This window comes from Eubalaena glacialis, chromosome 1 (genome assembly GCF_028564815.1).
Source record: "Eubalaena glacialis isolate mEubGla1 chromosome 1, mEubGla1.1.hap2.+ XY, whole genome shotgun sequence".
Lineage (NCBI taxonomy): Eukaryota > Metazoa > Chordata > Mammalia > Artiodactyla > Balaenidae > Eubalaena > Eubalaena glacialis.
The window spans coordinates 91038920-91066616 of NC_083716.1; the positions used below are offsets into that span (position 1 = coordinate 91038920).

The 27697-nt window shown below is 46.4% G+C and overlaps 1 protein-coding gene and 1 long non-coding RNA gene across 5 annotated transcripts in view; one reads left to right on the plus strand and one right to left on the minus strand.

Moving 5' to 3' along the window:
• The first annotated feature begins 84 nt into the window (after nt 1-84).
• TAF5L (TATA-box binding protein associated factor 5 like) lies at nt 85-26382 on the plus strand. Of its 4 annotated transcripts, none has more exons than XM_061182782.1 (5): nt 85-218; nt 9712-9856; nt 12662-12766; nt 19490-20214; nt 24438-26382. In XM_061182782.1, exons 2-5 carry the CDS (start codon nt 9715-9717, stop codon nt 25233-25235), a joined length of 1770 nt encoding a protein of 589 aa, XP_061038765.1. In that variant the 5' UTR covers nt 85-218; nt 9712-9714; the 3' UTR covers nt 25236-26382. The 4 variants fall into 4 exon arrangements, with proteins under 4 accessions (XP_061038765.1, XP_061038792.1, XP_061038774.1 ...); XM_061182791.1 differs by lacking the exon at nt 85-218 and adding an exon at nt 383-592; XM_061182800.1 differs by lacking the exon at nt 85-218 and adding an exon at nt 633-657.
• LOC133085651 (uncharacterized) overlaps nt 18769-27697 on the minus strand; it is a 57685-nt gene continuing 48756 nt past the window's right edge. Inside the window, exon 3 of the long non-coding RNA XR_009699580.1 lies at nt 18769-18795. This is a non-coding gene — a long non-coding RNA (uncharacterized LOC133085651). The remainder of the gene's footprint in view (nt 18796-27697) is intronic.

Here is a 27697-nt window from a genome sequence, read left to right on the forward strand (position 1 = left end):
GCGCGTCGAGGCCCGAGCGGCCCGGCCCAGCCCGCGGCGGCTCCGCGTCAATCAGTCATGGGGCTGCAGCCCAGAGCCGCCGCGGGGGCGGCGGGGCACGGGGCGCGGGGGCCCGGCTGAGCCGGCCGCGGAGCGCGAGCCTGCCGCGGAGACGACGGAGGCGGACGCGGGGCGACCCCGGCGGCGGCGGGGGGAGCGGGAGCCGCCTGGGATGTTCAGTGAGTGCGGGCGGCGGGCCGAGGGCGCGGGCGGCAGCGCGGCCTGGGTGGTGGGGGCGGGGCGAGCGGGCGGCACCGCCTGGAGGCCCGGAGCGCGGGCCCGGCCTCTCCTTCATTTACGGGAGAGGGAAGTGTCTGTGGGCCGAAGTCGGGATGGAACTTGGCGCATGGTGGCGGGGAGGACGCGGTCGAGCGCGGCGATGCCCACCTGCAAGGGCGCCCGCGAGGCGGCCGCGCCCCTGACAGCCGCGTACGGGGTGCGCGCCGCGGAGCCCCGAGGCCCTGAGCGCCCGGGCGCGACGTGGGCGGGGAGCCGAGGGTGAGGGACCGGGTGTCCTCGGAGGCTCAGCGGAAGTGCTGCCCTCCCGACAGCGGTGAGAGCGCCCTGGGCCCGTGCCCCGCGGCGGCAGGCTGGAAGCGCTGACCTCTGACCTTGCAGGTGGCGGTCTAGGAAGGGAGACCCGGCTAGCAGGAATCGGGGCTGCGCTGGGAGGGGCGCGCGGGCGGGGGCCGTCTACTCTTGGGTGACCTAGCGCTGCGGGGTAGGGCGGACACGGTGGCCGCCCCGGTCGGGGTCCCAGCTCTGCTTGAGGGTGGGAGTAGGAAGAGGAGTTTGGGGCGCTAGCTTTACACTCGGAGAAGCTTCATGCAGCGGAGGGGGCTCGGTGACTACATCGGCCTCAGGTCGAAACCATGTAACTATCTGTAACCTCTCGGAGCCTTCGTTTCCTCTTCTGTAAAATGGGGTAATGACTGATAACTTAAACTGGACCTTTTAAAGGATACCCAGAAAAGGATTAATGAATGTGAAAATGCCTGACAAATGGGAAGTGTTCTGTAAATACTAGTTATCAGCTATTACAATTTATTTTTTTGGCAGAGAATACTTTCTAGGTTCCTTGTAGGGCTACATTTGTTGCGTTAAATGTAATTTTGATTTTTGTCAATTATAAATCATTCCTGCCTTAAAAATCAGTGTTAAATTGGCAAACCAAAAAGTGGGCTTGCCTTGACCATTTTGTTTGTTTGTTTTGTGTCATCAACAGTAAAGCAGATTCGTGTGTTTTGGAATAGTTTTGTTGCTTGTCCCTCTGAATCTGTGAAATTTCTTTGGTTCTATCACTGTGGAACTAGATAAAGGCCCCTCTTAACTATTCAGTCACTGGTTTTTCGGTTTTACTTCCGCAAACAGACGTCCTTCATAATACCTATGAAGGACATCTCTGGAGAAAGGGTTGTTGTTTGTTTGTTTGTTTTGTTTATTTGATGATTCGTTTTAGCTGGAAGGGAGCCCCAGGGGCACTCTGTTAAACCAGCATTACCCAGTGGACAGTGCTAGAAGCCGTTTCTGGCCTCTACATGTGACAGACAGCTTCTCAGGTAGTAACTGTTGTGATCACTCTCTCAACAAGCATTTGGTAAGCTTTCACTGTTGTGTTTCCCAAGAGAAGCCTTTGAGCCGCAAGACACCGGAAAGGGTAAGAGCTCAGACCATGCAGCCAGGTGGCACTGTGGACCCTTGGGCACCTGTCTGACTTCTTTGAGCCTCAGCTTTCTTATCTGAAGAATGTTCCCTAGCTTATAGGGTTCTCGGGAGGCATAAACGAGATAATCTACGTAAAGCACTTAAAATAGTATCTTACCTGTGATGTACACTCAGTAAGTGCTAGGTATTGGTAGTGGCGGTGTAGGAAACAAATAGTATGGTGATTCCTGTGATAGAGGTTTGTTCCTGGGTTTGGTGGGTGGAAGGAATCAGGCTCAAGGAAGCTTTGGGGAGGAAGAAGTGGCCAAGCTGGGCTGTGAAGCATGAGTGGGAGTTAGCTAAACCAGCTAGGAGTGCCATTTGGGGTGTTCCTACAGTTAATGGAGGAGCCTTGACCAGAGCCCCTAAAGTGAGAAGGCCTTGTGGTACCCACCTGTTTTGTAAACAAAGGCAGATAAGAGTAACCTCAAGGTGACACAGTGGAGACTGGATTTTTTTATCCTCCACACTGGTGAAGGAAGGAGAAAGTTTTTAAGCTGAGCACAAATGGCATCAGATTAGCTGTTTGGAAAGATTGTGCCTGTAGTGGTGTGGGATTAAAAGTAGGGAAGGCCCAGCCACTTGTCCTGGCAGTTTTGTGTCTGCCTGTGACTCCAAAAGGTAAATGACTGCTTAGCAGAGGCAGGCATTTTAATCCAAATCTGGAAGCCTAAAGAGCACTTTGAGAAGGCATGAAGAAACCAGATCATTCCAGGCAACCTTCTCTCTTAAAAAGCATCTTCAAGGATGTACTGTATATGCCTGACTACAAGGCAGGATTCCCCCCAAAGTATCCCTCTGAAAAGAGGGTGGTACCACATGTTTAAGTCTCTCCTATTACAGGCACTGTAATTACTCTTTCCAACAACAAGATGCCATTTGGGAAATACATATTGGACTGAAACAATCTCAGTCAGTGCTAGTTTGGGATATTTATACAACCAATGTATCAACAGTAAGTGATAAGTTTAAAAAGTTCTGCCCACCTGAATGGGTATTGATGGCTTGCGTTGAGATTTCCAGCGAGAGCATCAAGTGCTGTATCACAGATGATTTGGTAGGTGCGAAGGTGGTGTGTGTTCTGGAAAATGGAATTTGATGATTCAGAGTGGGTTAAGTGACCACAGAGATGCTGATGTTGAAGATGTAAGTGAATAGTTGGCGTAAAATTGTTTCATGAATTAATGTGTTGCCTTATATATTTTTAAATACATGGAAGTTAATAAATTAAAGATTATAAGCAGACATTTGACTAATTGATCTACAGTCGTAAAGATTTTTTTTCTAGTTTAAGTTAACCAAAAATTTTTCATTTTTAATTTTCTCATTGCAGGGATAAAGTTGTCTTAGGTTCGAGCTTGCCTTTTATGTGAACGTTTTACAGAAAGTAACTGCTGCTCTTTTTGTCTACTGAAACAAAATTCCTTTTTCCTGTCTCATTTTTTAACTTTAAGAAGGTTTCAAGAATGTTGTGTACTGGCAAGTTTTAGAAAACACTGTAGAAAACTCCCATTCATAAATCTTTGTTTAGCAGTCAAATAAGATATCTTTCTGTTAAGATGTATGTAAATGTATATGTATCTTAGTAACCTTACAGTGTTTGACAGTAATAAAAAGGTAGCTCCATTTTTACTAACAAAATACTAATTTCTGGAGATTTGGCAATTTAGGAATCAGAAGTGTTTTGCAAGGCTTTGTGCATTGCCATTTTTAAGTCAAGGCGCTGCTGCTTTAGCTTCACAAAGTAATGCCATGCTCTGGAACTGTGTTGTCCAATACAGAAAGCACGGGCCATGTGTGGTTGCTTACATTTAACTTAATGAAAATTAAAAATTCAGTTCTTCAGCTGCGTTAGCCACATTGTAATTGCTAGATAGCTCTTTGTGGCTGGTGGCTACCACACTGAACAGTGCAGACCTAGAACATTTCCGTCATTGCAGGAAGTCCTATGGGCAGTACTACTCTAGAATAAAAAGTGATCCCTCTGCTTTGTGAGACACACACACACAAAGGATTCAGTGTCATTAAAGCATCTCCAAAACCTCACTTGCTGCATTTGAATTCCATTTCAGGGAGAATGATAAACATAGGAAACCATATCCCCCTTATTCTGAGAGCACAACATCCTGTTTCTTCTGTCTACAGTGGTTGTAAATGGAGCACATGTGAAAGGTGTTCTTTATGACACGGTAAATGTAGGTAGCCATTCTATAAGTTGTGCCATACTCTTCCATGTTAACAAGGTTTTGTATAGAAATAATTTTTCTGAGCACTAAAATAGTTTTGAAGTAAGAATCAAATATTTGTGGCTTTCTTGGTTCATAAGAATCCAGAGAAATCATGTGCCTAAAGTAAACCGTCAAGAATTCCAAGCAGAAGCTAGACGACACTCACTTTATTTTTAATGTGAATTTCAAAGATAAAAGCCCTGTTCTAGGGAACTCTCCATCTGGGGGGAACTAAAGAACGGTGATGGCAGGAGTGGGCAGTCTGCATGGGGTGCAGAGGATGATTTTAAGCACGGGAGTAGCATAGTCAGGCTTTTTGTCTGGCTGCATTCAAAAGGGTTTTCGAGGTTGGCCTAGAGTAGTAGGAGGACATTGGAATAGTCCAGGTGAGAAGTGCTTTGTGCTGTCCAGTCGCAACAGTGAGGATATGGTAGCACAATGGCTCCAAGAGAGTCCTGTTCAGAATAAAGAGTTGATGGCCATTTAGAAGTGAGGGGGAGGGAGATAGAGAAAAGCGTCTTAAGATGACTAGTTTTCATTTGATTGGTTGGTTTTGTTTGTGGTTTTTGTTGTGGTTTTCTCTGTTGGTGGATGGTGGCACCATTAAGCTGGCTGGGAAAACTAGGAAAAGGAAGAAGTATGGAAGGAAGAGAATTTGAGCACATCGAATTTCAGATGTTTGCAGCGTCCAGGTAGAGAAGTCTTTTAGACTTGAGCTCAGGAACGTGATCTGACTAGAGACGGCGCGAGTCTTGTGTCAGTAGGGAATGTGAAGGATGGAAGAGGGGAGCCAGAGACCCGCTTGCAGGGGAGGCGGCGTGTTCAGCAGCCTAGAAGCCATGTAAGATAGTGGGGAAAAGTGACTTAGATTTGACAAGAGTTGAGGAATCTCAAGTCTTAGTAAATAGCCCGCTGACATAGGAAGCAGGGTCGGCTGGCTGAGTAAGGAGACTGGAGCAGATTTGGGGGTGGCTGCAGGTAGGAAGCTGCAGGGAAAGGAAGTAGTTGACAAGAAAAGACTTCTGGGACTTTATGGAGGTCCCAGCTGATGTTAATCAAGTTCTAGTGGCCTCTGCCTGGCTGTATGATTTCTGCTCCACCCCCAGCCCTCCTCCCCAAATTAAACACCCAGATTCTACATTGCATCCTGAGCCCCCAGCTGTGAGCCTTGTCCGTGTGCCATTTACTTCTTAGGACGCCATGGGAAAGAGCACAGGTTTTAGTTCAAGTGTATTCATGTTAAGTCTGTGTCTGAGCAAAGCCTGAATATGAAAGGCTAACCTAATTTAAAAATTATATCATGATGACTGAAACCGAGTTCATTTATTTTTCAGCTACGATTTTTATTTTCACAAGCATTTTATCACAATGATTAATGCAAAAGCTTATTAGGTTTGTAGGTGCTACTTAGAATGACCTTTTGATGGATTTTACAAGCACTTAGAATACTGCAAGGAAAGAGAAGAGAACTGATATATGAGCACCTAGTAGGCACTTTACATGACCTCTCAGTTAAGAAAAAATACAAAATAATTTTTATCTGTTTTTAAGCATAAATTTATAATTGGAAAAAATACACTATTAAAAAATAACAACAACAGAAACACCTAGCTACTGTCAGTATACTCAGTTGGGGAACTGATTTGAGGATAGTGGTGGTGAGTTTGCCTGGATTTGTTTTGAACTCATTCATCCTCAAAGCTGCCACCTTATATCTGAGGGGCAGGGGGAGACACACTGTTCATATAGTACTCTATTGGCATCTCATGGAATTGGGTAGTGCTTAGCCCATGAAGTGCTGGGCTGGGGGTGTCTCTCCGAGCACCCCTCCACCAACCATACACATTTGAACATAAGTGGGTGGGGTTAGGCTGCAGCAAAGAGTATTAAGAGAGTGGTTCTTCCTGCACAGTTGTTACTTTAAGGCAGGAAGGTTATCATGTCCTGATTTTCCGTAGCAACTTTGGTAAAGTATTAAACAGTAGGCAACTATTAATGCATGAGAAATAGATACATATTGTGTCGGAATCCTCATGTTAATTTCCAGAAATACTAATAATGTGACACGAATAGAAAGGTATGTGATCATCTATTTTTAACTTTAAAGTTAAAATATTTTATGTCAATTGAAAATTAAGGGAAAACCTGAAATTTTTAACAAAGATGTAATTAGATTGAAACTCAATTTAAATTTAAAAGATTTTATAATTATGGGAAAAGAAACAGGTAACTTGGAATTGCAGTGTTAGTCTCATGTCCGAGTCTCTCAAAAGACAGGTCTGTTTTTAAGGAGGTTGTTTTTTTTTTTTTCCCCCATTCATGTGTCCATTTATGGGTATTAGTACTGTGGAAATCAGTCAAGAGAGGGGGACTGATTTCTCTGCAGAACTCTTTTAATTTATTATTTATTTCACTTGAAATATGTGTGCCCTGGAATCAAGTCCAGGGCAGTCAGTTGGATAATGTCTCTGGTATTTCAGTTGAGTGTGGCTGTAAAAGAGCCTAGTGACGGCGTTCCTGCCCCTCAGACTCTTGGCCCTGAAGTTGGCTCACAGCCCACCCTCAGGGAAGGTCCTTGTCATACATGGTGGGTTGGAGCCAGAAACTGCTGTTCCAGACAGCTAATTTGGGCAAATTCATTAGAATCAGTATTTACCAGCTAGTTTCTAGTAATCCCCAGTATGGCCAGTTTTTTACTATTGTTCATTCTCACTGCTTTCTGTTTGCTCTCTCTTTTCCCCTCCTCTTCAGACATGCATATACATTGTCCCGCCTTGGGGACACTTGTCATTGCAGGGTCTGCTGTGTCAGTTTTCCCATGTCTTTTCCTATGCACATTTTTTTTTTCCTGTTAGAGAGGTGACCTCTTACTCCCATCTTATCTGAAACACTAAGGGACACACATTGATACAAGCATGCACTCCCCTGGCAACAAGAGATGGGCAGTAGGAAATCTGGAAAAGTTTTAGTCCCGGCCAAAATACAAGGCATCTGGCTGCTTTGGAAGAGTTTGGAGACTAAGAACTCTTGAAGTTAGATTGAAAGCATCTTTAGCAAGCGGCATAGGGTCGTGTGGTGGCGGGGCCAGGGATGGGCGGGCGGGGCCAGGGGTGGGCGGGCGGGGAGTGGAGCCTGGTGGATTGACTGCTTCTGACTTGGGTCCAGACTGGCAAAGGGTAGTAAGGACTCTCACAGTCTCTGTGTGTACTTAAATTTTTTTTCTCTGAATATAACATTGAATCAGAATCTCCAAGGCTGAAATTATTTATACACACACTCGCAGGAGATTCTTATGTGTAACCAGGTTAGAAAACCATAGAGAATCACTGAAATAGTCAAACTGATACAGGAATGCTTATTAGTAACCACAAAGAAACAATTATCTGTCTTCATCAATGGACAGATGAATACTTAGAGCAGTGATCCCCACTCTCAAAGTCTCAGAATTCTTGTATGAGCAATAGAAAAAAAATCTGAATTAAAAAATAATCTGGGGACATCTCTGGTGGTGCAGTGGCTAAGAATCCACCTGCCAATGCAGGGGACACGGGTTCGAGCCCTGGTCCGGGAAGATCCCACATGCCACGGAGCAGCTAAGCCCACGTGCCACAACTACTGAGCCTGCGCTCTAGAGCCCGCGAGCCACAACTACTGAGCCCACGTGCCACAACTACTGAAGCCCGCGTGCCTAGAGCCCGTGCTCCGCAACAAGAGAAGCCACCGCAATGAAAAGCCCGCCTGCCTCAACGAAGAATAGCCCCCGCTCGCTGCAACTAGAGAAAGCCCACACACAGCAATGAAGACCCAACGCAGCCAAAAATTAAAAAAAAAAAATCTGAGTTGTCATACAGTGAAAGACTAACACACCATAACCAAGTGAGGCAAATTCCATAGTGAAAGGTGGTTCAGTATGAGGAAATTTATTACTGTTTCATTGTATCACTGAATCTCAATCCTTTCAAACCCAGTGCCCCTCCTTTCTAACAAATATTGGATACTGTCTTTGGTAATCCAGAAATGAAATGCATAGATAATATAATCATTCTTTACACCTGGTTTAAAATAATATATTCATGATGTCTTAACATTTTATATTTGTATATAAATATATGTGTTTTTGTGTGTGCATGTCTCCAACCTTCACCGTTTGCTCTGTTGTATGACTTTTAGGCAATTGAAAAGTCGATCTTCAGATTGTGTTTTAAAAGAGTTACCATGAATCAGTTTGGAAGGATTATTTATTTGCAGATGATTTTGGAACAACTTGTTTGCTGCAGTATCTGGGTAAAATAGTTGTTTGGTTATTCACCACATATTGTACACTGAAAGAAATTGCAATGGATAACTATTAGATACAGATAAACTTTCTTTAATATGTAAAGAAAAAATAAATAACAGGTTTTTGGAATGGGGGGAATTTTAAATCTTAAAAACGAATGGAGGAAATCACAAAGGAGAAGACCAGTGCATGTAATTGAAACTGAAAATTTAAACACATCCAAATAAATTATCAAAAACACATCTTCCATACACAGAAAATTAGAAGTCCTTGATTTAGAGAAAGTTACCCTGGTGGGGACCATCACATGTAAAATTAGAAGTCCTTGATTTAGAGAAAGTTACCCTGGTGGGGACCATCACATGTAAAATTAGAAGTCCTTGATTTAGAGAGAGTTACCCTGGTGGGGACCATCACATGTGTATGGATAATGTTGCATGCATTCCAAAACGGACACGATATTTTGATCCTGAAGAAGAAAATATTTTTTACATCTCAGAAGTGAACCTAGAAAATTCATTCAGCTGTCACTGGTCATCTGGACTGCAGTATTCTTTACTCCAGGCACAGGAGTGTTTGAGGCCCATGGCAGTATCGGGGTTCCTGTCATTCTTGATAATAAATTTAGCAGTCAAGGAAAATAGTCCTTTTGGAGGGGGAACCCCCAACTTAGCTTGAATTATCAGAAGTTATTTACCCCTGTTGAGTGCATTTCCTTCCGTATAAGAATTCATGAGACATTTTCTAACACATACACACACCCTCTTACAATTTTGATGCTTTTCTGTACCTGACGTTACAAATAAAGAGTGAAAGAGGTAAACAGTATGATTGACATGAAAACACACTGGTCAAGTCCTTGACTCAGCGCCAGCAGCCTTTTCCTGACTGCTAAGAAAATCATAGCTCTCCCTTTCCCCATTATTAACTTCTCGCTTTCTAACATCTCTTTACCTGGTTTCTGAATGTCTCAGGGCTCTGATTTCGTGCTGCCTCCTGCCTGCTTTCTGGCTGGCTCCCTGCTCCCTGACCCCTCTGCCTGAGCGAGGAGCAGCCGGGAACACGGGGCCCTGGAATTCCTCAGGGTGGATTGAAATCATGGTCCTAAATGGAGTTTGCCAAATGGAGGGGATCTGTGGAGCTGTTTTTTTGGGGGGGGGGCCGCACCTTGCAACACGTAGGCATGTGGGATCTTAGTTCCCCAACCAGGGATCGACCCCGTGCCCCCTACAGTGGAAGCGCGGAGTGTTAACACTGGACCGCCAGGGAAGTCCTGTGGGGCTTTGTTATCTAGGCTATTCCCGTTTTCCATCATTGAAGTTGGCCGTGTTGTCACTGGGATAATACATAAAGTGGAAGAGAGGGTGAGGTTGGTCTTAAGGCTCTCAAGTCAGCCAGGAGACTGGCCACGTGGCCTCTACCCGCGCGTGACATCCGGCTGTCCCTATGGTTCCCCCGCAGGTCATGAAACGGGTGCGCACCGAGCAGATCCAGATGGCCGTGTCCTGCTACCTCAAACGCCGGCAGTACGGGGACGCGGACGGCCCGCTGAAGCAAGGCCTGCGGCTGTCGCAGAGCACCGAGGAGATGGCCACCAGCCTCGCAGGTACCACCCACCCACCCCCGTCCCAGAGGCAGCGTCCAGCCCAGGTGCCTCTCTGAAAACCCCCCGCCCAACACGTCCTCCCGCAGGATCCCGGGGGCTTTGAGCTGTACCTGATGTCGTGTGCGACTTTCTCCTTCCGTGAACTAGGGCCAGGGTCTCTGTCCCCCTCTTGCACGTGTCCCCTCCCCTCTCACCTGGGCCTCACCCGTGGAAGGCAGGTTCTCCAGGTGGATGAGTCCTTTGGGATCAGTGGGTGGAAATGTTAGCATCATATACGTGTTCCTGAGACTTTTAACATTTCTTTTTGCTTTTGCTGTTTGTTTTGAAATTGGATTTGGATTCTTTTTTAGAAAAACTTTGGAGAAATTTTTCCTGCCGTGCTTTCAGGGTGGTTATGAGCGTCTTTAAATGGCCGGGTGTAGGAAGCTTAAGGTTGCAGTGCCTTCTCCAGCTCAGCCCGGCTCCTCAGGGGAAGCCTCCTTCCCTTCAGTGTCAGGCCCACTCACTCTCCCTTGCCTTCAGATTCTGCTGGGTTCCCCTGACAAGGACAGGGCCAGGCGATGAACTTGGAATCGATTCATGAAAGCCTTAATGTTTCTAGTAGGATGGCCAGTGTACAGGACCAGAGTAATTCCTTCTAAACTCGCCGTCACGGCCTTTGATAAGCTCCTGCTGCCCTGTGTTCATTGGAACCTGTGCTGTTGCTGATAGACAATAGGGCAAGCACTATTAAATTTGTGTTCTCAGTTGTCTTCTTTTAGATACGATGGCGTATTAGGAGAGTCAGTGTTCCTGGAAAACCACCAGGAAAAGCGAGACGCTTTTAAAATGTTATTATTGTAAGATTTTGTCCTAGGTTTTTCTGTTGATTGAGCAATCTGAATACTTACATCTGCGTTCAGCAGATGGGTGAAGGTCTGCTGGTGGCCAGGTGCTGAGACGTTCTCGAGAGAGCTAAGACTTGATCCTGGCTCCTGAGGAGCTCTGTTACAGTCAGGAGGGGAGGCAGGCAGATGAGCGCGCGTGGGTGGGCGTGACATAGTGAGTCCTGTGAGGGGAGCTCAGCCTCCATAGGAACACAGAAGATGGTGCTCTCAGGTGGGCCGGCAGGTCAAGAAGGGCTTCCCACAAGGTCTCCTGGTTCCCAGCGTATAGTCAGGGGTCAGTAAATCGTAGAAGGAATGAGCTGAGTTTCCAAAGAACCATTAGGAGCTTATCGGGGGGCAAGCTGGAGGTGGGTATCCAAGTTATCAAATGTGGATCTTAGGAGGATGGCTGTGCTGGCTGTGTTGACGGGGGAAGGCCTGGATTGGCACCAGGGGAGCTAGTCAGAAGGCCGCAGTGTGATCCAGTGAGAGGTGAGGACAGCCTGAGCTAAAGGGTGGTCATCGGAATGGCAAGGGGAGGATGCCTGTGAGGGCTTGTGACTGTAGGACTCGAGACTGGTTCCCTCACGGCAGGGCAGCAGGAGGAGGGCCTGTTCGTGCGCGTGCAGCCTTCCAGCGTGTCTCCGAGTTCTCGGAGGGGACGCTGACTCTCTTCCCGTCTGTCTCCCCGTCTCTCGACGTTCTCCATTGTGGCTCCTCGGCCCTGCTGCATTAACTACATTCCTGCTTCCTCCTTCTCACGTGCGTCAGTGTTCGTCCGGATTGTTGTTGAAGATGGCTCCTCAGTCCCCCGCCGCCTCTCCCCAGTTGTGAGGTCCCCCACCCCACCCCCAGCAGAAAGGGTAGGAGGATTTTGCTTTTCTTGTTAGAAAGCATGAACTCACAGAATGGCGCTGAAGCGCATGTTTACATCCTGAGTATTGAGACTCCAGCCTTCTTCCTCCTCTCGCTGCCGAGAACACTGGCATCCAGGCACCTGCTGTCCAGGAAGGTGATTAAAAGCCTCGCCCCTGGTGAATCTGCCCTGCCCAACAGAATGGACCTAAGGACATCGCCAGCGGGAAATTGCCCATCCAGGTCCTCTTGGGTGATAAGCGCACGCCCAGAGTTCTCATCAGCTCTGTGGTGCCTCGCTTTCAGATAACTAGGGACTGTCAGATCCTGGAAGAAACTGATCTGCTTCATGTGAAAAATGGAAGGAAACAGTGAGAAGCAACTTGAAGGAAGCAAACAGCAGAGAGAAAAAAAACTTCAAAAATACCATCATTGATAGCCTTGAAACAAGAAGAGACTGCATTTTAAGAGAAGAAAACATTCAGATAAATACATGACAGTGAAACTGAAAAATCATTAGAAGGGTTGAAAGTTGAGGAAGCCTCCCAGAAAGTAGAGCAGAAAGACAAAAAGTGGAATCTGGGAGACATTAAAGGATCAGTTCAGGAGACTTACCTCGAAATTGTAGGCATCCCAGAAAGAGAACACAGGAGAGAAAGCAACAAAATGATTCAAGAAAATTTCTCAGAACTGCAAGACGTGAATTTCCAGATTGAAAGGGCCCACTGAATGCCCAGCACGGGGGTTGAAGACGGACCCATCGCAAGGCACACGATGGTACAGCATCAGGTCCTGGGGTCAGATGTGTCCAGAGGAGTCTCTCGTGAGCCTGTGCACCTCTCCTCTCTCGTCCAGCTCGTGTACCCTGTGCTGTATACCTTTCGTTCCTCTGCTGTCACGTCACTGGGTGTCAGGAGGGGGTGGGGTAGACATGTCGGTCATATTTAACCAGAAGCGCCAGCGTACTTTGGAAATGGGCTGAGATGTCAGGTGCTACCGCTGCGCCTCCTTCCATCCATCCTGCCACGTCTTGGGCTGGCGATTGTCTTTGCCGTCCCCATCTTATGTATCTTTTCCTCCTTAGTCCAATCAGAATCTGGTTGTGCCAACATAGTGTCTGCGGCCCCTTGCCAGGCAGAGCCCCAGCAATATGAAGTGCAGTTCGGACGGCTGCGGAATTTCCTCACCGGTAAGTACTCCGCATGACCCCCTTCTCTTGTTAAAAAAGGGCGCTGTGAATTTCCCTCAGAACCATCTATGTTCCAGCTCTGGTGTTAGGCACCAGGGATTCAAAGGTGGTTGAACGCAGGCCTTTCATTCACGCTTATGATCTATTGGAACCCCCAAGAGAGTCAAATCAGGAGACTAAAGTGTGCAAGGGCAGGGCTCTGGGTGCGTTACTCACTGTTTTGTCCGTGGCCTTCAACACAGTGACTGTGACTTGTGTTGAATAAGTAGAAGCTCAGTCAGCCGTGTAGGGAAACCTCCTTAAATGCAGCAGGTGTGAAATGGACGTTGACATCACTACCCAGTGATACAGTACATCTCAAAATGGTCTTTTCCCCTTATTTCCAAAAATGCAAGACAGTAATCCTCATGAATCAGCAACACCACAAAATTAGAAATTGTAATTTAGACCAGTTTGTGGGTGCTGTGATAACCACAGACACACTGAATCAGTAGATATGAGTTCTAATGAGTTTTTCTAATTCACTATATGACTTTTTAAATTAATCACTCTAAAAAATGTAGTCATATAGCCTTTCGGGGGCCTTTAGTTCCTCATATGTGAAGTGAAGAAGGCTATTCAAAGGCAAAACCAAGTGATTTCGTCTAGTCCTAAGATGACTGATTATAATTTTAATGTTGAAAAGATGATTACAATAAGAGGGACCATGTTGATTCTGGTTATTAATCAAAGTCTTCTGTTGAGTACTTTATACAAAACACCTTGAGGTACAAGAAATACAAAACTTTCTCTGTCCTCAAAGGATGGAGAGTAATTAGCATGTATTGGTTAGTAGAAAGGTATAGTTAAAATACTTTGAAGTTGTTTTATTTTTTTTTCCTTATTTGAAAAACCCTCAGGTTAATAATTTTTAATGGTAAAGAGGCATAGTAAGTGATCAATATATAAACCAAAATAATATACCTAATTTTGCACACTTAGAGTTGTCCTAATTTTACTTCACCCTTATAATGGTTAGTATTTTAAAGGAAAGAATCCACATTTCCTGTATTCTGTAGTTGGGCAAAATGACCAAAATGTTACAGGAAATAAAGATTATAAAATAAAACCCTAAAGAGGGTCATCTTATCAGTCTCACAGTTGTTGAGTGATGGGATTCATTCTGTTAAATTGTTACAAAAATGAAAAAATTGTGAAGATTAAGGGTCTAATAAAAAGAGTCTATTATGTTTAAACTGGAAAGAAACTCCATGAAGATCCTCATATCATATAAATGTTAAATGTCTCAGAACAGTGGTCAGCTGCTTTCCATGTCCACTAAAGATAAAAAAAGAAAAATTGGATTTATAAGAAGGATTCTATTCAGAGGTAAGCAAGAACTTGGAGATAATCAAGTTATTTTTCATTATTGGCATTGGTGTTTGAGGCTTTAAGCAATTTTTAAATTTTTTAAAATCAGTTTTTAGAAAGTTATTTTACTCGGTTTTTTAAATACGGTTATGATTTCTCCCTGAGAGACTTGTCTCATCAATCTAGCGGTGAGGAAGCTGGTTTAGAAAGAAGTGCCTGGCGTCTTTCGGCCCTTCTCTTTCATTCATTCAGCCTGTACTACGTGAGGCTCTGACTGTCCTGGGCTAGGTATTGCAGGGGAGTGTATTGATGGGGGCCCGCCCTCTGATGAGGGAGCCAGGCAGCGCAGAAGCTCCGAATCTGTCACTGTAATAGTCTCCGTCAGCCTTCTCCTACGCAATTTCTCGTCTTGTTTCAGAACTGAGAAAGCTGTCTGTTACCTTGTCTGTAATTTAATTCTTTAATCCTTGGTCACAGGTTATTTTGAGGGGGTGAGTATATGTGTTTTTCCTCACAGACTGCTTTTCCTGGAACATTTTTCTCCACCTTCAGGGCTCTGAAGAGCAGTCAACCAAATCAAATGAATAGTTATTTCCTGAGCACCAAGATGAAGTATACCATGTAGTCATTAATCTGAACTGAAAGTTAACCCTAACATAAGGGGGCTAAAAGTCACAGTTTTGCATGAGATGTGACTGGGGGAGTGTTTTCATAGGCCAAGACGGAGCCAGTCGCTGGGTGTTCGTGGGAGCTGCATTTGGAGTGAAGGGAGGGGCTGGCGTGGGGTGGTCAGAGGCGGCCTTCCTGAGGCGGGTAGGGTCGACATTAGCACTTGGACGTCGGGCACCTGTGCCAGAGTAGGAGGATCCGGCCTACGTGCGAAGGCATGACCAAAGGGGCAGAGACCGTGATTATTTTTTCAGGAACAGCGAAGGAACCAGCTTTGTTGAAAATGGGCTTTCGGGGAGGGATAAATTGGGAGATTGGGATTGACATATACACACTACTATATGCAAAATAGATAACTAATAAGGACCTACTGTACAACACAGTGAACTCTACTCAGTGCTCTGTAATGACCTATATGAGGAAGGAATCTAAAAAAGAGTGGATAGATGTATGTGTATAGCTGACTCACTTTGCTGTACAGCAGAAACTAACACAACATGGTAAGTTAACTATACTCCAATAAAAAAAATTTTTTTTTTAAAGAAAAGACAAGGAAAAAGAAAATGAGCTTTCAGATTGGAGATAGAGACAGACAAAATGGAGGCAAGATCTGACCACAGGGGCAGAAGTGTGACCCTCATCCTGCGTGATGGAGACAAGCCCGGGTGTGAATGTGGGTGTGGAAGCAGTGGACGAGAGTGTTGGTGAGAGGGGCGATGGGAGGCCAGCCTGAGTCCACTGTGGTCCCTGAGGAGTGAGACAGGGCTGTGGATGCCGAAAGTGGGGTCTTCAGTTCATAGTTACATTGTCAGGGTAGAATCTCCAGGGCTAAGGAGTAAAGGAGGGAGAAGAGCTGAGTATGCCTCAGGCTCTTTGGGGGGGTGGGGGGGCGGGGTATACTGAACAGAAATAAGTCAGGTTTTATTTTTTACGTTGTTATGATGATAGCATCCTGCTGCGTAACACAGAAGATACAGACTGTGATACAGAACTCAGCATCAGCCCCGGGGAGGTACAAAGTAAAGTCTAGGAGATGGTAACTCTCAAAGGAGACAATAGAGAAAGGTAAGAGGCTCTAAGGCTGTAGCTCCCTCCAGTATTTCTCCTCCGGAAGCTGTGGGGCTGAGAGCTCCCGTGAGCTCGCGTGTTGCTCCAGGGCCTTTCCTACAGGACATGTAGTGGGAAGAGCACAGACTAGGGGCTCTGTCACTCTGGATCTGAATCTGGGGACAGCTGTGACTCCTAGACACAATGTGGGTGTAAGTGCCCGGCTTGTGGGAGGCACACATGCAGTGTTAGTTCCTCAAAGTGAGGAAGAGGAGCCCCCAGGCAGGGACATGAAGGGGCAGGCCAGCTGGTGCTGTTTCAGAGCTAAGGACGGTGTGCGGTCGGTGGGCCCAGCCCTGCGGAGAAGGGCCGGGGAATGAGGACCAACAAGCTCGGTGTTCGTTTAACTTAGTGTACTTTCAGTAAAATGTAAGGTGTATGTTATGATTTCAAGGGAACAAGATTACAACTGAGTTAAGACTTAATGTTAGTCTCACCTTGTTCTGCATATAGAATATGTTGATTGGAACTTTTATTCCTAATACACTGTTCTCTTCAGACAAGAAAGAACAATTAAGCAGCTTTGAAACTATGAGCTGAAACAACGGTGAATTTCAGTAAGTTTTAAAGTACTGCATTCCTATTTCTAGATGGCTAGTTTTTTCTAATCCTGAACTTAGTAAATTAAAATGCCTCTCATTTTCGAAAATAAGCCTGAAACTAAGATTGTAAGGAGTTGAAAACAGCCCTTCATCCCAATAGAATATATTGGAAGTCTAATTGGTAAAGGTTGAATCTTTTTGTTTGTTTTAATTAGTATTTTGGGAAAGAAATATTCCAGAGGTCTTCTAAAGAATTACAGTATTTAAAGAAATACTGAAATCTGTAGGGTTCTCCAGAGAAACAGAACCAACAAAATGTGTATGTATAGAGAGATTTATCTTAAGGAATTGGCTCACGTGATTGTGGAGACTGACGAGTCCAAAATCTGTGGGGCAGACCCGCAGGCTGGGACCCAGGAGAGCTGCAGTTCATGTCCAGAGGCCGCCTGCTGGCCGATTCCTTCTCCCCACAAGGGAGGTCAGTCTTTGTTCTCCTAAGGCCTTCAACTCATTAGACGAGGCCCACCCACATGTGGAGGGTAATCCACTGTACTTAGTCTACTGATATAAATGTTCATCTCATCTAAAAAAATGCCTTCACAGAAATATCTAGAATAATGTGTGAACAAGTTTCTGGGCACTGTGGCCCAGCCAAGTTGACGCATAAAATTAACCATCACAAGTCCACCGCCTATGGACTTGTGATGGCACCCTTACCCATCTCCTTAAACCATAATTCACCTGCAAATAAAGGTGATTAACAAGGTCATAATTCTACTTAACATGGTACAGCTATCCCAAGTACAACCAAAAATGCCCTAAATGCCCAAAAATTCCCTTCCTCAGAAGAGGAAGCAAAGTCCACAGGTGATGTTTACTTTTCTCCTTGAGATCCCATAATTTAAATACTGTGACGTAAAGTTAACAATACTTAAACACTATGATATACGGAATTCCCTGGTGGTCCAGTGGTTAGGATTCCACGTTTCCACTGCAGGGGGCCGGGGTTCGATCACTGGTCGGGGAACTAAAATCCCACATGCTACACGGCACGGCCAAAAAAAAAGAATAAATACTATGATACAAAGTCAGTATAACTTATGTTCCGTGGTAAGGGGATAAGAAAGGAAAGAAAACAAATGTATTTGCTTATGTATAGATATACACACACACAAACATGTTCATAACAAAATAAGGAGGAATACTCGTGACAGGTACAGTCCTGGGATCTGTCACTGGTCACGTGGTCATAGCTGGTCTTTACCTTCCTCTGCCGCCTATTCTGTATTCCCTTTGCCTTCAGTTAGCACCTCAGCTGGTCCTGGTTCTTTCCCTGGTGGGATGATGCAAACCTTCGTTCCTGAAGGGCCTGGGCCACTACTAGTCCTGCCTGGATTGGATTGTTGCGTATTTCCACTCACCTTAACCTCAGGGACGGTAATACTAAGAGACGCCCTGAGTGACCTCCTGTGTCCCAGACACACTGTCCTCGGCTCCCTGTGGGGCGTAGTCCAGTTTCCCCTCAGCATTCAGGGTCACTCACCACAGCCAGCACCAGAGCTCCCTGTGCCTGGTACAGAGGCAGGAGCCCTAACTTCAGCTCAGCGGGATCACTGCAATTGAAGTCCATCTTCAAAGAATGCATTTGCGTGGGGGCATGTTGATCCTCAGATGCACCTACTATGCAATTAATTCACCTGTGATGAGGTGAAATAGAGCATCAAGCAGAGATAGCATGCAGGGATCATCTCCCTTCCAGTTAGGGAGATAAGATTCCCTAATGCAGTGTTCCTGAATCTTGAGCCAGGTGTGGATTCCTTTTCAGGAAAAAAAAAGAAAAAAGAAAATGCTAGCGGAAGTGCTAAGAGCTGACTTAAAACATTTTTATATTAATTACTTAGGTATGTACAGACATTACACATGAAACCTTCATGCGTACTTTATTTTGTATAAAAGCTAAACTCATTTACATATAAAGTACAAGCAAAACCACAAAAATAAACTTCAAATTAACAGCAAGTGAAAGTAACAGGTGGATTTTGCCAGTCGTAACTCGCTACTCTAACGGGCCTAGGGCTGGTGTCACTCAGCTTCCCTGAGGTGCTGGTGCCTGCGATGGCCCTGCTCGCTGACCACTCGCTGGCCACTCGGTCCAGATGGCTGTGGAACCTTCGCTCCGTCAGAGCTCTCTCTGCCCTCCCTCACTTAGGTGTCACACACACTTCTGTGCTTTTCTCATTGGCCGTGACAAAGCTGTACACTTTTTTGAACATTCTTTGTCATGTACTTCCATGGTGTTAAAGTCTCAGATTAGCAAATGATTTAGTCTTGACGTGAAAGTGTTCCACTTGTAAATTATCACTGCAAAAGAGAAGTTGTACTTTTTAACCAACAAAATCAAAATGAGTACACTGACAGATGTGGGACAATTACAGATGAACAATGTCATGTTGGCGTTGAGACACGCCAGCCAGGGGAGCTAGGCATGTTATTGAACCCACTAAAATAATAACTTGATGTTACTGCAGGTGATGGGGCCAAAAGGAATCACAGAACAAAACAGAGCACTAAACTGTACGTTAGTACTTACTTGCTAAAGGCCATCCAGAGAATTCTGAATTTACCTGTGTTCACTGTTTTTTAAATTATCAAGTTAAAGTTTCTGTGAAGAGCTCAGTGTCCCGGGAATGCATCTGAGGTCTCTCCAAGGTCTCAGGTCCCAGCTGGAGCAGCACCATGTGCTGGGGAAAATACTAAGCCTTGAAGACTCAGGTACGAGCTACTGAATGCATGTGAGGACAGGCACATCGCTTACACTCTGGGCGTCGAATTTCGGGTTTGCGGCTGACTTCGGGCCGGGTTTGCCGGCCTTCAGGGTCCGTGCTCTTCCTTCCGCGGTCCCGGCTTGGACTTTGAGTGTCCAGAATTCTGTGTTGGGCTTATACTTCCATCCATAGCCTCAGAAAGTAGGGTCCTGGCCAGAAGAGGCCATGTGACGGCAGGCTCCCCAGGAGACTCTGCTGACTGTAAAGGCCCTGCTTCTCTTTCATTACAGATTCTGAATCCCAGCACAGCCACGAAGTGATGCCTCTCCTCTACCCTCTCTTTGTCTACCTCCACCTCAACCTGGTCCAGAACAGTCCCAAGAGCACAGTGGAAAGCTTTTACAGCCGCTTCCATGGAATGTTTCTGCAGAATGCCAGCCAGAAGGACGTCATCGAGCAGCTGCAGACCACCCAGACCATCCAGGACATCCTGTCTAACTTCCGGCTGCGGGCCTTCCTGGACAACAAGTACGTGGTCCGCCTGCAGGAAGACAGCTACAACTACCTTCTCCGCTACCTCCAGAGTGACAATAACACCGCGCTGTGCAGAGTCCTCACCTGGCACATCCACCTGGACGTGCAGCCCGCCAAGAGGACGGACTACCAGCTCTACGCCAGCGGCGGCCCCTCCCGGGGCGAGGGCGGCGGCCTGGAGCCTGCCGACGTGCCCGCGCCCATCCTGCAGAACGAGGCCGCGCTGGAGGTCCTGCAGGAGAGCATTAAGCGTGTCAAGGACGGCCCCCCCTCCCTCACCACCATCTGCTTCTACGCCTTCTACAACACGGAGCAGCTGCTGAACACGGCGGAGGTCTCCCCGGACAGCAGGCTGCTCGCCGCTGGCTTTGACAACTCCTGTATAAAACTGTGGAGTCTGCGCTCCAAGAAGTTAAAGTCCGAACCCCATCAAGTAGACGTGTCCCGCATCCACTTGGCTTGTGATATCCTGGAGAAGGAGGTAGGAATGTCGGTCTTTCTTCCCTGCGTCTGCCTTACTAATCAGCTTGGAATATTCCTACCAAACATGACAGATCTTATGGCAAACGCACTTCCTTATTTCCCGCATCGTATAGCTAACGCCAGACTCATGCCTCGTAACCTGTAGCCAGTGACTCCCTGCTAATGCCCAGCCTTGGCGGAGACAATAAGCAATGAGACGTAGGATCACTGGCTCAGAGGGTCTGCGTTTTAAAGTGTGATGTTGCCGTCTCCCAGTCCCATCAGCAGTAAACGAGGACACTGGTTTCTCTCCACCCTCACCCACCCTGGCTGCGCTCAGCCTTTCGAGGGCAGTACAGGTCCTCTGGCTTCACCCAGGGTGCCCCCGTTTCATCCAGCAGTCGCTGTAATGAGCTGGTTCGCTTTGTTTGCGGGTGGCAGTTGAAAAGGGCAGGCCCAGTGGCCTGAGTTTCAGGTGACCGAGAACCACTGCCTCAGAAAAAGCGTGGGCAAAGGGAGATAGAAATGGAACTTCACAGAGTTCACCTTCCCTGAGAGTGGCGCCACGGAAGTTGTGAGTAGGATAGCTCTGTCGTGTCACCACTGAAATTCAGGTAGCTCGGCCTCAAGTTACTTTGGATGGAAAACCTTTGCACCAGGTTGAGAAGTTAATGAGTAAAAAAAAAAAATCACTAAAGTTAATTTCCAATTACTGATGAGGGTATCAAGAATGTTGGGTGTACAAATTAAGCCCTATTTCTACCTATTCCTGTTTTCTTAGTCACCTTCCAGTTAGTATGGCCTTTGAGTCTTTGCTTCTTGCAGTTAAGACAATATAATTAGAGAAGTTTGTTATGATGAGTAAATAGTCTAAATTCCGATGCACAAACTTTGATTTCTAGAATTCTGTAGTGCCCTCCAGAATATTTTTCAGTGCACAAGTTTCTCTTCCTTGGAGACAGCTCTAGCTTCCTGGGGGTTCTTCACATACAGTGAGGGATACTGCCCTCATTTACTCTCAATTTTTTTACTTAAAAAAATTATTCCTACCGACCTTATTAGCTTTGATGATACTGAGTTTGGGGATTATTCTAGGCATTAAAAAATAATATAAAGGAAGATTGCAAAGGTAGAAAGATAGATGCAAAGATGGAAAGAACATTAGCCTAAAATAAAAATTTTTAAGATTCTACCGTGGCTACCACTGAATTTTGTAACGTGAATTATGTCTCATTTTTAAAAAAAATCAAAAGCAGTAACCAAAAGCTCCTGTGTAAGCATAAAATTATCCCAAATACAACTGGATTTACAGCCCTGCCCTCCCGCTTCTGTCGTCTCCATGTGAAGAGAACCTAGATTAGCCTCGGAAACGTGTTCGCTGGGCCCGCAGTGCCGCTCCCGTCACCCGGGACCGGCAGCCTTGGAATGGGCAGCAGGCCTGCCCTCCCTCCCCCACTTCGCTGCACACCGGACGGAGGTAGCTTGTCGATTGGCAGCTGTGTGTTTTTAATATTTGCACAGCATGGCAAAACCACAGGTCCCCAGTGGAGGACTTGCCCTTCTTTCCAGTTACGTGGACAGGACAGGACCACCCTCATCACCACCAGCCTCCCCGCCCTCAGCCCAGCAGTGCAGCACCTGTGTTCAGTTCATTTAACGTCTGGTCATTTCTGCCCCCAATCTGGTCATCTTTAGGTTTGAAAAATAAAGTCGGTGTTGTCAGTAATACTCAGTTCTGTAATTTGTGTATAAAACTGTCATTTAGACCTGGCCAGTAGGAATATAACGTGAGCCATGTATGTAACTTAAATCGTCCTAGTAGTCACATTACAAAAGTAAAAAGAAGTAGTCAAAATTAATTTCAGTAATGTATTTTCAATCCAATATGGCCAAAATATTGTCATTTCTACACGTAAGCAGTAGTTTTTAAATATTAATGAAGTCTGTTACATTCTCCCTTTTTGTCCTAAGCCTTAGAAATCCGTTGTGTATTTACACGTACAGCACACGTCCATTCACACTAGCCAGCAGCCACCTTTTCTCTCCTAGATCAGGCTGCTGTCATCTCTCACACAGATAGCAGTGTCTCACTTGCTTCCAAGTCTTACCCACTCCCAAGCCCAGCCATATTTAATTTCTTTCAGCTCCATCGGTAGCTAATTGGAGAACAGCCCAGGGCTGACTTTCAGACCCCAAAGTACCCTGATCTAGGAATGACCGCACTGTGAGCTGGGCCACCTGGAACGTCCTAGTCCAGAAGCAGACGGAGGGACTCCGTGGCCTGAAGCAGGGTCAGCAGACTATAGTATTTGAAGATCTGTTATTTTTCTTATTCTTTGAAAATTTCTAGTTTAAGCATGTCTTATCATGTATATAATATAGTTTATTATTACGTGAAAGTACTTTACAAATTAGAAATTCCTATTTGGGATGCATCTGGGGTGGAATTTACTGTGAGGGTTCAGACAGGGGCAGGGCATTTGGGGTGCTGTCCTGTCAGCATGGGAGGCTCCATGAGGCCAGGCACGTGTGACCCACTGCCTGTTCAGGGCTACAGCTTGACTGTGCTGAGGCCCTCATGGGGATGGGTTGAGCCACAGAAAAAAATGTGGCCGGACTATTTTAAGCTGTGGTCCTGGCAGGGAGCTGATAGGGATAGCCAGCAGGCCCATTCTGGCTTCCCCATTTCTTGGTTTGCAGAGTCAACCAGGCACTTTTCCACAGGCTCAGGACAGTGGTCGGGCCCCTGGGAAGTCCAGCTTGACTCCGGTGTGTCCTCCTCTCTGCCTGTGAGCACACAGAGGGGAGACCCACTTCCATACCTGCCTGCTCCAAGCGAAGACCTCTTAAGCCTGAGAGACAGTAATGTGCGCCCTGGTCGGCCGCTAGCTTTCAGAGGCGCTCTGTGTAACTCACCCAGGGTCGTTTCTCGCCCCCGCAGCTCTTACACAGACTCTCCGGTGCAGAGCAGTGTGTCATTCTTGTAACTCTGAAGTGTTGTTGTAACCTCTTCGGAAAGGAAAATTACTAATATTCTTGGTAACGCTCAGTAGAACCTTAAGCTCTCAAACACTTATGTGCTTTTAATGTTGAGTATCTGGAAGAGCCATTTTGAATATTCGTGGACATCAGTGTTTATTTTCTCTTAACTTTTCTCCAATATGTAAACATTGGAGGCATTCATTCTATTTTGAATTTAATAGTTTTCAGATTAAAAGGATGCCCTTTTTCTGTCCAAAGGCTCACGAGGCAAGCTGGTCCAAGAAGCTTCATCCTACCCCCTGCTCTTCCAGTGAGGTCACTTGACTTTATGAATTCCAGGGTGAGGACGGCTGCAGTTATAAGGAGCTTGTCCGCGAGAGAATGAACGGAGAGTGGCTTTGAACACAGTGTGCTTGTGGGGAAGAGGATGAGGAGAGGGGCTCTCCCCCCACACCACGAGTCGTCTTTCTGCCACACGTAGGGATTCATTTCCAAGACTCACATGAGTCACTTGGCTTTATTTAGAGCAATTCTGAATCCACGCCTCGTTGTTACTTTGGAAAAATATTTGAGACCCTCCAGAAAGTCACGGTTTCAAAACTGTTCTTTCCTTTTGGACACCAGCCATGCATGCCTGGTCACAGGGCGTGAGCATAAGTTACTGATGGCTGCACCTTCCTGGCCTACTGTTATTTCTGTGGTATGTCCAGGTTTTATTTTTGGCTGAACTCCCACAGCGGTTCTGTAGAAAAATCTCGAAGTGAAACCACGCCTGCCTCCATCACTGGCCCCAGGCGTGGCAGTAACAGGCATGTGGGGATTTTTCTAAATGGACTAGAGACAGGGAACAGCGTGGCCTACAAAGCAGCTGAGACTGACGGGCGAAGACATGCCAGTAGAATAAAAGCATCTAAGAACATAAGTTCAAAAGTACACCTTTCGAGTGATCGGCTCTGGAAATCGGTTCTCCTCAACCTAAGAGTAAGGTCCACAGTCATCGCTCTGCACTTACAGCCTTGCTGTAGTCTTAGCTTAGCGAGGTGAATTTAAGGAAGGCAGTTTGTAAGTTGTAGGAGACATTTTATTCGGTTACGCAATTAAGAGTTCTTCTCCTGGAGTCACCCTAAAGAGCAGGGTCATTTACTGAGTAGGTGCTGTTTCCCAAGCGGGTCTGTTTGTTTCTAGACGTTTGTTTTCCGTGACGGACCACTAAACACTCTTTTCTTGTGTGTGTGTGTGCGCATGCGTGTGTCCCCGCAGGACGACGAGGACGATAACGCAGGCACGGAGATGAGGGTCCTGCGGGGACACTGCGGGCCAGTGTACAGCACCAGGTTCCTTGCGGACAGCTCAGGGCTGCTCTCCTGCTCTGAGGACATGTCCATCAGGTACTGGGACCTCGGCAGCTTCACCAACACCGTGCTGTACCGGGGCCACGCCTACCCCGTGTGGGACCTGGACATCAGCCCGCACAGCCTGTACTTCGCCAGCGGGTCCCACGACCGCACGGCCAGGCTGTGGTCGTTTGATCGGACGCACCCGCTGCGCATCTACGCCGGGCACCTGGCGGACGTGGACTGCGTCAAGTTCCACCCCAATTCCAACTACTTAGCCACGGGCTCGACCGACAAGACGGTCCGGCTGTGGAGCACCCAGCAGGGGAACTCGGTGAGGCTCTTCACGGGCCACCGCGGCCCTGTGCTCTCTCTGGCCTTTTCCCCCAACGGTAAGTACTTGGCGTCGGCGGGCGAGGACCAGCGGCTGAAGCTGTGGGACTTGGCGTCCGGGACGCTCTACAAAGAGCTTCGGGGCCACACGGACAGCATCACCAGCCTCACCTTCAGCCCGGACAGCAGCCTGGTCGCGTCGGCCTCCATGGACAACTCGGTGCGCGTCTGGGACATCAGGAGCGCGCACAGCAGCGCGCCGGCCGACGGCTCGTCCAGCGAGCTCGTGGGCGTCTACACCGGCCAGATGAGCAACGTGCTGAGCGTGCAGTTCATGGCCTGCAACCTCCTGCTGGTGACCGGAATCACACAAGAAGATCAGGAACATTGATTTTTATCTCTGATGTAGCGGACTGGGGCGTGCGAAGGGCTCCAGACGGCAGGTCTTAGGACAGACGGATGGAATCACTGACTGACTGTGAAGGACTCCCCGCGTCCCCCCGCATCCCCCCTCGTGCCCCCTCGTCCCGCGGACATCCCGAGCCCGCCACCCTTCGCTCAGCCCCCAAGTGTGGAAGGACGGGGAAGGAAGGGCAGTGATGGGGAACGAACGTGAGATCAAGAATCACGGAGATCCCGCTGTGTCCTCGTGCCGGCCCCTTCCTGTCTCTGGAGCCATGGTGCCCTCACCTCGCCGGGGCTGCACTTGGCCAGAGGAGGTTTGCTGGGCACCCTCCCCGGGAGCAGTGCTCTAGGGTCACTGGGTGGAAGGGACTCTATCTGGGTAGAATTCGGGGGCGGGAACTAGGAAAAGGGGCGGGGTCATCCTGGCAAATGTCTTTCCTTTTTCGTGATTACAGAGAACCAGGATTTTTTATTATTGTTATTATAATTATAATTATTATTATTAATGAGAAGAGGAAACCTAGCACTGGCAGAGGGGGCCTTCTCTGCTCTCATCTTTCAGGTTTTACTCCTGGCACTGGCTGTGATACTTGGAATTTTGAGGTTCAGGGAATTCAGAGAATCTGGTCGTACAGTGTATTGGGAGAAAGGGAAAATTTCTGGATGACAGATCACTCCGGCTGACATGTTTCTAGAAGTGGGTGGGTGGCTTTGATTGAGAAAGTCTTGGGCTCTTGCAGTGATGGTGGGATAGATTCTTTTCGTGGCTGCACTTCTATTAACAATTCTCTCCACTGAAAGGACAGATTGTGGTAAAGAAATGAAAATAATTGGAAGTGAGAAGTCAAAAGGTAGAATTAGAAAATGTTGACTTTCCAAATGATTCCGAGGTGTGGCTTCTCCAGCGTCTTTTCCCCCTGAGATCGTCCCTCCCACCTCCTGCCTTGCGATAGCAGTTTGATGAACAGTCTGTGAAACAAATCTGAAGCACGAACACGCGCGTCGAAAACTACGCTCTGAGGATAAAGCAACTTCTAATTTGTGGAAAAAGGATTAAATATTTCTGTTTTCTGAAAAGAGTTATTTTGTATTTTGTTTTCTATTAAAATGTATTTAGTTTCAAAAAACAAAAAGCGTTGGCATCTCTTTTAAACTGAGGACAGGCGGGGGTGTGGGCTGTTCTGGGGACACAGCTCAGCTGGCTGAAGGATGGCAGCCAGTCACATAGCCCGGACTCCCCGGGGAGCTGCTCTCCCGTCTCTTGTATTCTGTCCAGCTTGCTTCAAATCATTCCTCTTGGCATTCGCGTGGATTATTGATAGCATACAATACTTTTTATACATCCAAACTTGCCAGTTGCTCGCCAGAGACAACATACATTTTTCTCTCTAGAGTTTTTTGGTGAGATCCTACTTCAGTTTTCTTTAAAGACCCCATTGTAAAATCTCTAAGGGGCATAAGGACCGTGTCATTTAATTAACTCAAACCATTCATTGAACCATTCCAGGTAAAGGACTCATTCAAAGATTTAAATGATGCAAGAATTTTTAAAATGTACTTTAAAACATAATTTTCTGGCAAGGACACCAAGATGTATCACGAAATTAAATGGGAAGACGAGAATTCTAGGCCAAAAAAATTTTTTTACTTGAGCCTAAGATCCTAATTAACAGGAAATGTTTCTTATAAAAATCCATATATTTGAGATATTGTAAGAAAGAATATTTGGCAGCTTACCCAGGCAGCATCACCTTTCACGTGGTCTGCTGGTAGAGCCTAGAATTCAAGTGTGTTCTTATCTGTAATAAGTGAACTCTGAAGTTAGATTGTGTGGTATATTGCTAGAAACAATGAAATCCCTAAATTGGGCTGAATCATTCTCAGAAGTGAAAGTACCACCGATGTTATGTTTCATGTGTGTGTTTTAATGCAGAATTTCTCTGATTAAACACAAAAATGCATTAGGTTGGTCGGCCATCACACTACCAATCACATATACACTTTGTGATTTCAGTTCAAGCTCTCACTGGTCTGCATATTTGGCCTTTTTCTTTTGTGAACTAATCTTAATGTGGGATATAGTTAAATTACCCCACAATACTTCCCCAAAATCTTAGAAATATTATAAGGGTGTGTATGTGTCCTTATGTCCACAGTGGTGCACGAGAACGTGGTCACACTCTTCAGGTCGCTTTCTTGTACTGCTTTATTTTATCTTCAGAGCAATCCTGTGAGGCAGACAGGACTAGAGATATTACCATTTTGTAGGTGAAATACCTAAAATACCCAGAAAAGCTGTATTATCTATCTGTACCCAGCATGAAATAGTCAACATGTCTCGAGTGTGTTATGTATACGATCTATATTCCAAATCCTCAAGTTCTAGCTAGAGGGTATAGTCCTGAAGATAGAAGAACTTTTTTAAAAAACTCTCCAAAAAGGAAATAT

Bases quoted from the DNA above. Each gene is read 5' to 3' on its own strand.
- TAF5L (XM_061182782.1), top strand. From the start codon at position 9,715: ATGAAACGGGTGCGCACCGAGCAGATCCAGATGGCCGTGTCCTGCTAC. The intron at 9,857-12,661 runs GTACCACCCACC...TTTCCTCCTTAG, and splicing joins GATGGCCACCAGCCTCGCAG to TCCAATCAGAATCTGGTTGT. The intron at 12,767-19,489 runs GTAAGTACTCCG...CTTTCATTACAG, and splicing joins GCTGCGGAATTTCCTCACCG to ATTCTGAATCCCAGCACAGC.